At 43.4% G+C, this 10,174-nt stretch overlaps 1 protein-coding gene across 4 annotated transcripts in view; it reads left to right on the top strand.

The window, feature by feature from the left end:
• CHCHD6 (coiled-coil-helix-coiled-coil-helix domain containing 6) overlaps nucleotides 1-10,174 on the top strand; it is a 145,437-nt gene that overhangs the window by 45,789 nt on the left and 89,474 nt on the right. For 3 of the 4 annotated variants that reach the window (XM_025196850.1, XM_025196852.1, XM_006017777.2), the window contains one exon: nucleotides 3,191-3,274. The exons of the other annotated variant lie outside the window; for it this stretch is intronic. In XM_025196850.1, coding sequence (XP_025052635.1) covers nucleotides 3,191-3,274 — 84 coding nt within the window. The remainder of the gene's footprint in view (nucleotides 1-3,190; nucleotides 3,275-10,174) is intronic. 4 annotated transcript variants of the gene reach the window in all.

Consider the following 10,174-nt stretch of genomic DNA (forward strand, 5'->3'; position numbering starts at 1 on the left):
GCCCCAGTGCGAGCTTCAGGCAGCCACAGCCAGAAGGGCCCTGGAAGTGGCAAGCTTACCTGCTGCCAGGTCCAGGTTTTGCCTGGTGCCCAGCACCAGCCACTGCTGCTCCTCATGGACAAGGCTGCCTTACTGTCTTCCCCTTCCCTTTCCTTCCCTTCTTTTCCCCTGTCCCACCTCCCCCCAACTGTTTCGCACCTCCAGCCTGGCCCTGCAGTTTACACCAGCTCCTGGCCTGTGCGCCAGAAGCAGTGCTAGGTGGGTGCTGGGATCAGCTGTGGACATGGGTGGCTGGGTCCTGCTGGGGTCCTCCTGGGTTCTCATCAGCATGTCGCAGGCAGTGTCCACAGCTGATGCCAGTGTGTACCTTATGCTGCTTCTGGCACATGGGGCATGAGCTGGTGTAAGCTGTGGATGGGGCCAGGACCTGCCTGGCACAATGCAGCAGCCGTAAGTGCCAGCTTCCTACGGACTAGATCCTATGACTTTGTGGCCACCGACCCACGGGCCAGATGCATTCGATTGGCAGGCTAGCTCCAGCCTGTGGGCTGTATTTTACCCACCCCCAGCCTAGATCAACCCTGACCAGTGGCTGTCCAACCTTTTTGAACACCTCCAGTGATGGAGAGTTCACAACTTCTCTAGGCAGTCTGTTCCACTGCCTCACTATTCTAACAGTGAAGAAGTTTTTTTCTGGATATCCAATCCAAACTTAATTTTGCTGCAACTTCAAACCATTGAACTTCTCTTCTCTGCAGCAAGAGAGAGAAGGTGCTTTCTCTCCTCTTTATGGCAGCCCTTCAAGCATTTGAAGACTGCCATCATGTCCCCTCTTAAGTGCCTTTTCTGCAAACTGAACATGCCTAGCTCCTTCAGCCTCTCCTCATATGACTTGCTTTCCAAGCCCTTTATCATCTTTGCCCACTTCTGGACCTTCTCTAACTTCTCCATGTCCATTTTAAAACGTGGAGCCCAGAACTGCACGCACTACTCCACATGAGGCCTAACCAGTGCTGAGTAGAGACACTATCACTTCCTGTGTCTTGTACCTAATGCTTCTATTGATGCATCCCAACTGCATTTGCTTTTTGCAGGGCTGCATCATGCTGCAGTCTCATATTGAGTCTGTAGTCTACCAAGATTCCCAAGTCCTTTTCCATAGTGCTGCTATCCACCCAGCTGTCACCCATTTCATATTGTTTTTTCATTATTCCTTCTGAGGTGTAGCCCATTGCATTTGTCTGTATTGACCTTCGCCCTGTTAGCTCTAGCCCATCTTTTCAATCTGTTGAGATCCTTCTGAATTGCACTTGCATACTCCATTGTGTTTCCAGTCCTCCCCAGTTTCATGTCATCTGCAAACTTGCTCAAGAAGCTTTCTATGCCAGCATGCAAAATGTTAATAAACACATTGAACAGCACTTGGCCCAGGACAGACCCCTGTGGGACTCTATTTGAAACCTGCTGCCTTTCTGACATGGACCCGTTAATAATTACCCTTTGCTTGTGGCTATTAAGCCAGTTACCTATCCATCTTGGAATCATAGACTTGCAGAAAATTAGGATTGGACAGGACCTCAGGAGGTTATCTAGCCCAACCCCCTGCTCAAAGCAAGACCACCCCAACTATATCATCCTAGCCAAGGCTTTGTCTGCCTGGTCTTAAAATCCTTTTTTAAATGCTCATGGTAAAGTCTGGGGATTGGGTTTTAATCCCTTGACTCCAGGGGCTGGGGTTTTAGGCATGGGCCCTCAGTGTTTATGCATTAATCTGGCCCTGGAGGGCAGAGAAGGCAAGTACAGGGACCAAATTTGTTCATAGCTAGTTATTGCTGTAAAGAACTTGCTGTCCTTCTAAAGACTCTGCATGTAATGAAGAGCCCTCCTCCTTCTTTACCAGCATCCTCATCCAGTGTCCCTCCTTCATCCCTAACTTTGAAGCTCTCCACCCCCGCAGCCCCATTATACCACTGTATATCCATCACCAGGGGAGCAGAGGGAAGGAAATGCACAGGAATTTGCTTTCAGATGTAATTTTTCTTATTAGCAATGGCTGTTGGCTGTAAAATGACAGGTCTGAGCCCACAGCGATGTTCCTCTCCTGGCTGCTTAATCATCTTGGACCAGCATCCTTCTATGATTGCAGCGGGTATCATTAAAAGTTAGGAGTAGTGCTGCTAGGATCTGTGTATGGATTAGCACTGTTAGCACTCATGTGAAACAGTCCAATAATCCAGCCTTTGAAAGGTCTTTTGCGTGGTAATAAGTTAGGGAGTCATGAAGGTTTTTGGAGCCCCAAATGCCATTCTTCCCCCACCTTCTTTCACTGAAATCTTATTGTTGCTGCTTTTTATTTCAAGGTGCTAATATAAAATACCAGTTCAGTGCTATCTATGATATTATCTCAATGCCATGTCAACACAAGTGTGTGAAAGTGTTGAACTGTGGCCATCTGTAAAGAGCTCTGTTTTCTAAATAGGGCACCTGTGTTCTTGTAAGAACGCAAACAGTTATCTTTCCTATCCCAACTTGTGTGGGTGATGCCCAGGTTATTATTTAAGCATGTGCTGGGCTATCAGGCTTGCTGTTTGGAAGTGTTGCACACACAGACCTCATACTTTGGTAGTGAAAAATAACACCTGCTTCCATTGAAAGCAAGGCCCAAGACAAGTAAATTGAGAGGACTGAGGACACGTATGCTCAGGGAATGTATAGGGATAGTAGACACTAGTTTTGGGATAAAACTGGGGGGCTGCCACGACACTCAAAACACTGAGTATATAGACAAGCAAATACATGGGCAGTATGAGAGACCAATATACTACAGCTGCATATCTAAGGTTTCCCCTCACAGATTGAATTTTATCAGAGCTTTGAGCTTCAGCCTTGGGGTTCAGAAAAGAGTACACACTTGAAACTTGGACCTGAAGAAAGTATGTAAGTGGGTAGAGAAAGAAATGTGATGGTTGCTTGAGGCTTTGAGCTTTGAGGGTAGCATTGGAAATAAATATGTATAAAGTGGCAGTTCTGACTGGTTTCAGTACAGATCCCACCCCCCTCCCCTTCCGACCCCTTTTACCAGTGCGTGAAGCAGGGCCTCCAAGTTCTTCCTGCTTCTCCCTCCTCCACCCCAAACCGTTGCCCCTCACCTTTCTTTTCTACTGACAGTGCTATTTCCCCTTCCTCCTAGGCCCAGGAGCTGCAGAGCAAAGAGGTGGAGCTGAAGCGTCAAGAGACCTTCTATAAGGAGCAGTTGGCCCGCATCGAGAGGAAGGTAAGTCTGTGATGTCTTTCATTTGCGGCAGCTGAATGCTAATAGGATCAGACGTAGATCTGAGTGGATCAGCAGAGAAGAGAAACGAGAAGCATTGTGCTGAAACCTGGAACTGTCAGTCCCCATTATTTATCCCCCAAACCCCCCTTATGCAGTTAAATCAAAAATCTCCACAATCTGAACCATTTAAACAACTCACATTTAAAAGATAATTGTTTTTTAATTGGAAGAATCTTTTTTTAACACACAGTTTATAATCATTCAGGCTTTATTTTATTTATTTTTCTTTCGCCACAGGGTCTAGTTGAAAGGGAAGTTACCTTTTATTTATTTATTTATTTAATTCTTTAATTCTTTAGAAATCTGTGGCTCCCAAAATTACAGATAATCTCAAATCTTGCTATAAATATGAATTAAAGTTGTATTACTAATTTTTCTCTGGGGAGGCCAACAGCTCAACCTGTATTGTTGCAGTGCGTTGCCTGCTGCTTGCTGGATAAGCCTTTGAAATGAGCATGATTTTAAAGAGACACTGTCAAGCATCTTTTAAGCCTGAAATGACCTTTGAAAATTCGTTTAGGGATTTGAATCTCTCCCCTAAACGTGGGGTTTGCTTCTCTGTTTAATTGTTTACTGTGATGAGTTTTTAAAAATTGATGTAATAAAAAAGAAGAGCTGCCCCGCTGTTCCTTATGAATGGATGCATCTTTCACTTCCTGGCAAAATAAAACCATGTTAGCAGTGGCCTTTTATTTTTGTAATAAATGTAAAGATTAATCTTCCCCAATTGGAAGCAATTAGACCTCATGACGGAGAGCTTAACCCATTTGATTTCTGGAGGTATGGCCTACTGAAGACAGACTGCAAAGTGATGGAAAAGGTGGATCTTAAGGAGCTGGTGGAATTTGTGCATCAGTCGCCTTTAAAAACAATGGGTGGCATGAGGGTAAAGACTGAACACTGGAAAATTATAGGTGTCATAAGCAGCAAGAACCTCTTGATACCTCCCAGGTTCCTTTTCCCACCCTCTGCTAGTGCGCGATCACTATGTGAAGTACTTTCTTAATGCTCTTAATGGTGAAATGTGCCTGTCAGCACTTTCACTTTTGTACCTTTTTGTAATGCTCTTATCCATATAATTAATTAAAAAAGATGACTATTAAAACTACCACTTGGTGTTTCATTCAGGTTTAAATTCTGTTTCTGGATAATGGAGATTGTGCAGCGAAATTTCTGACAATTCACCAGCCATCGTTTTAATTATCACAGTTGTCCATATGTTCATATGCAAAGGGAATTTTTGCAATTTCTCGGTCTCATGCTGTGCCTCTATTATAGTGTTCTTTCTAGCTTTGGTTTCCTGAAGCGGCAACTGCTGGGAGTATTTGTATGTATGTCTGTCCTTTATGTATGGGTGGGCTGGAGCAAAGTTGTGTCCATCTGGTCCTATCCTTCCCTTAAGCTCCTTTTATATTCCGTGGTTCCTTTTTCTGAGCTGTATGCCCTATGTAGGGCAAACCCTTTAAGAGCAAGGTGGCTGCAGGTGCTTGATTCTTCAATGGGATGGCAAATCCTCCACTCCATTCAATCTGTAGATATTTTCCTTTTCTAGCTTTTCCTCTTACAATAGCGAGCAGATAATAAGGACTGGTTTTGTTTCCTTGCTGAAAACACTAGATAGTTTCTGACCCTTAAACACTAGCATTTTGCTGGTAATAAAATAGAAGAATGCCTCCAACCGTTAGTTTAGATTGGAACGGGAGATGGAGGGGGTTGGGATGGGAGAGGAGAGAAATGTACTTGAAACAGTGTAATAAAGCTTAATTGTATTAGTTTTGAAAAAGGTTTTCGATCTTCTCCGTGGATAATTTTATTCCTATAATGGTTGGAAAGATGGAAAACACAGCACAGAACAATCTTTTTTATTAGCTGTTGCTTTTATATAATTCCACTTTTTATTTGTTGAATACACACAGACCTTGACATTTTTTTCCCCTTCTATAGTTTCTGCAGTAGAACCTTCCAATTGAGCTTTTATCTTTTTCAAATTTTTTTAAGATGTTCAGTGGGAGAGGAGTAAAGTTAAGAGGGAACTTGTGGGCAGCTGTTGGTTTTCTCTGACACTTGAGAATGTCACGATTGGATGTTTGGCATGCCAGGCCTTGATGGGATGGGGGTGGTGGCTGGGGGTGATAGGGAGGTGATGATTCAGTGTGGAGCTGGAAGACTCAATCTACCCTGGAAAGAGCAAGCTGTCAGGAATTCCCTGCCTGTACTGTGCTTATCTGAAGCAGGGGTTTGGCTCGGTCCCTGCTTGCGTGTGGTAACAGAATGCAAGAGCAGCAGACTTAGATCCATTTTGGAAGGACATTCTTAACCCTTTTCTGACTCTGTCCATGGAGTAACTATTCATTTCATGGGACATTGGGGTGGAGGAGTGTATTCCATAGGAACATGTAGAAGGGTGGTTATAGAGAGGATGAAGATAGGCTTTTCTTGGTGACTGTAGGGGACAGGACTGGGAGCAATGGCCTCACACTACAGCAAGGGAAATTTTTAGGTTGGAGATTAGGAGGAACTTTCTGATTATGAGCATGGTCAGGCATTGGAACAGGCTACTTGGAGAAGTTGTGGATTCTCTGTGCTTGGAAACTTTCAAAACCAGGTTAGACAGGCACTTGGCTGGGATGGTTTAGTCAGGGATGATCCTGCCTTGAGCAGGGAGCTGGACTAGATGACCTTTTGAAGTCCCTCCCAGCCCTCTTTTCCTATGATCTTAAGATGCTGCATGGATGAAACGAGCAAAGTCTGTTTGATCCAGCATCCTGTCTCAAATCCACACTAATAGTACTACAGATGAATCTCTAATGGATAATGGAAACATTTTTCTTAATTCTTGAATTCTTCTGAGTGAAGTTCAGTGCTGTAAAGTGTTGGGGGAGGGGGTGGAGTGTCTTTTACTAGGGGTACAAGTTTCCTCCCAGTCTCATTGACCATCCCCCTGTTCTTATGTTTTTCCACAAGATGGCCACTGACCTACAAGATCACTTCCATGCCATTTGTTATCTTGTATACTTCTGCCATGTTCCCTGTTACGTCTCCTCTCTCAGATAAACAGTCTCTGCCATTTCAAGCTCCCCTTATATGAAACATTTTCCTGGCCTCTCCTTTTTGTTGCATATTTCTGTTCCTTGCTGCATCCTTGAAGTTGATCAGAGCTGAGCTCAGTGGTTCCCTTGGCTGCAGCTCTCTTTGCTGAAGAGGTTAAACTGAAAGAACAGATATTTATTATCCCTAAAGTTTCTGACTTTTAGAGGGTTGTGTAATCTAGTGGTCTGAGCACAGGAATTGAAGCAAGGAAATGCTTATTTCCTTCTTTCTTCTTTGTGACTGTAGGCAAGAAAGTAATCTCTCACTTAATTTTTCTCCATCATTAAATTAGGAATGTCATAGGAGAAAAAACTACCTGATGGAGTGGATTGCCAACATTAGTTTACTTAAACAATTTTTTAAGCAGTAAAGCCATAGGGTTGGTAAACATTTTTCTTTCCCTTCATGCTGACTTGGAAAAAAACTCTCGAGTGGATCTAAGAACTTCAGTGCATTTTATCACATCCCTTCTAGTGATGTTTTCAGGATTACTGGGAATGTACTAAGAGAAAAGGGTTGTCTCTAATGCAACTTTTGTGGTCAGATTTCAAGTGAGTAATCAATCAGTGTGAACTTTGCACCTCATGCAAGAAGAAATAGTGGTGTGTGTGCAGAAATTGCAGATTCTAGGATCCTGTGTAAGAAGGAGCAGGGCTTCTCTGAGCAGCAAGAGGGAGTTAGCTGTGTGTCTGGAGTCAGGCAGAAGATGAGGAAGACTTGCAACTAATAGACTAACTAGTTTTAGTGGGTCTATAAGGCTCCTCTGAGTCATCATTTTATGCCTGGTCTTGTGTACTTCTTGCTGTGTAGTACCATAAAGTAGGTCTTGGGGATTCTAGCAGTGTCAAGTAGGGTTTGTAAAGGAAACTGGTCTGGTCTGAGTGCTCCTGAAAACCATAGAAACAGACAAATTTGGTTATAGCTTACCCTGGGCGTGGTGGGTATCTGTTACCAAGAAGTGTTAGAGGTGCATATGACTGACTGTACAGGGCTGTATGTAGGTAGGCCTGGTGGGCCTCTCCGAATGGTAGATGCATCTCTGCTAAAGTAAAGGGAGAAGCAGATGTAACCACTTCTTGACCCCCTTCAGGTTTGTTCGGTATACCCGTTTATTTACCAGGCATAAGGTAGACATTTGCTTGATTCCCTCTGCTATTCTTCTTCTGTTTCTCCATTTAACCTGACCTGGAGGAGTTAAGGCCAATGCTACAATAAAGCAAAAAATAGATAGCTCGTTGTGTAGTGTGAAATAGCACAGAGAGGGCTGAAGGTAATCTCAACGGATGAAGCAGAGCTCTCTGCTAGATTGATGTTGTTTCTCTGTTGTTTGGATTTTCTTAAGCACTGACTCCCACGGTATCTTTTATTGTATGACTACAGACCATAGCGAGCAGCAGATACATTAATATGCGACATTTTCTGCTTATGGCATGTTGTTTTTTTGTTTGTTTAAGAAACAGAAAAGGTATTTGCAGACTGCACTATTTTTATGCAAGTAGGAAAAGAATGCATTAAACAGGATTTTTTTATTAATAAATATCTGTGGCATTTTATTCTTTGCTTAGTTGAACAGGCCTTGTAATTTTTGTACATGGTATTCCCCTTGTTTGATTTGGTTAAATTAATCTCCTTTCTTACATTAAGCAGTATTTCATGTTTGTAAAGCTTCTGGACATAGTAAAGTCTGCTGAAGTGTTGAGGTCTTTTTGCTGTTCCTGTTTATCTTGATCCTTTATTTTTGGTAGTCTGCCCCCACAGTTGGGGGTCAAATGATCAGTCCCCCTCTTACAATAACTGTCTTCATTAAACTTTTCAACTACTCCCCCCCACCCCCCAAAAAAAAAGAAAAAGAAACAAAGAGCACTCTCACTATTTTTAACACAAGAATGTTTTTAGATTGGGCCTTCATCTAGTCAGTTTTCAGTGCAAAACCCTTGTCCTTCCTGTCTTATATGGTGTTGAGCAGGCTGATGCCACTTGGCAAACAGTGCCAGATGATCTTTGTTGAAGCATGGGAAACTGGATCAACTTACTGAGCTGACTAGAGAGAGTTGGGCGCTCCACACAAGATTTCTGTATTTGTAAAATCAAAAGCCTTAGTACCTCTTGTTGAATGAAGGGCTATGCTGCAGTGCTGTCATTAGAATGGGATGCTAAGCTCTGGCCATCTCGATGGGAGATTCAATGCCCTTTTCTAAATGAGTTGATATATCTTGGCAGGTGTCGTGGGCACCATTTACTTCTTCAGTTAAAAGGCCTGTAATGTCTTAAGGCTGCATGTGAGCTATAGCTGTGTGTGTAATGGCTGCTTTGTTTGCCTCCAGTCACTATACTGCCAGCATCTAACTTATTGCTCTGTAAAGTGCTTTGGGATACTTTGAGTAAGAGAAGCAGGTATAAAACCAAGTTGCTTTCTCTTTCAGAACCAACTTCTGTCTCATCATTGGATAGTTGATCTCTCTCTGATTTTTCTTTATGAAGCTGAATACTTTTTTTTTTTTAACTGTATTTCTTATGTGCCTGTTCTTTTATCCTGTTGAATTCCCCTTCCCTGAATTACCTTTATGAAAGCAAAAGCATTGTGGGTTGGCAATGGTTGTCTAAGCACCAGAGGGGTAGTCTATCAAGCCAGTGGAGCAACGTGATAGAACACCAAGTTCATCAAGTGGTTGGTTTCATCTGTGAACACAAGAAAAATAATCCCCCAGCATAGTTACCTGTAATAGACTGATAAGGTTTTCTCTGCTCATCCAGACCATTTCCCCGGTTACTTAGGCTGCCTGGAGAGCCTGTATGGATATGCTTCTTCAGGCAAGATGACTCCATGAATGCCATGCGTTTTCGTTGATGCATCACAAGGAGCCTTTAAAGCCACAGTCTAGCCATCCTTTCAGAAAGTTGAAGACCTACTTTTTATGAGTTTTAAATGACTTCACAGCTGGCACATGTAATAGAGGGGCTACCTGAAGCGCGTGGCGTTGTAGAATCCTAGGACTGGAAGGGATGTCAAGGGTCATCTTGTCCAGCCCTTTTGCAGATGCTGGATGTGCCGTTCCTACACCATCCCAGACAGATGCCTATCCAGCCTGTTCTTGAAAATCCCTGGAACTCCCCTAGGCAGCTTGCTCCATTCTGTGGATCTTACACTTAAGAATTTTGTCCCCCTGATGTTAAATCTAAATCTGTTTTGCTTAAGTTTAAATTCATTGCTTCATGAACTGCCCTCCATGGCAAGGGAGAACCATTATTCTCCCTCTTCTTTACAGTAGCCTTTTAAATACTTGAAAACAGCTAACATGTCCTCCTTAATCTTCTTTTCACACAAAACATACCTAGTTCTCTCTGCCTTTCTTCAGAGAGCTTGCAGGCTAGGCCCTCAATCATCTGTCTCTCTCCCTCCTGAATCCTCAACAAGTAGCTTGTTATTCTGGTAGAGCAGTGAGAGCACAGGCATGCCACAAAGTAAGCCTTGCACCCTCCAAGAGCCACTCTAATCCCCTTCCTCTGCCTGATCTATTATTGCCCTGCTTTTTCTCCTTCCCCTGTGCTCCTTGCCTGATCTGCTGCTCTGCTTTCTGTTCCCTGCCTGATTTGTTGAATTGTTTCTAGCTCCCTCTTTGATGTGCCATGTACTACCACACATACAAGCTGCCTGTATCCTGGTTTGGCCACCCCTGTTGTAGAGAATACATCTGAAACGATTCCAGCTGCTCTGCCCCCCCCCCCCCCCACCCGCGTGGTTTTGTATTT

Source organism: Alligator sinensis, unplaced genomic scaffold (assembly GCF_000455745.1).
Source record: "Alligator sinensis unplaced genomic scaffold, ASM45574v1 scaffold839_1, whole genome shotgun sequence".
In the NCBI taxonomy this organism is placed as follows: Eukaryota; Metazoa; Chordata; order Crocodylia; family Alligatoridae; genus Alligator; species Alligator sinensis.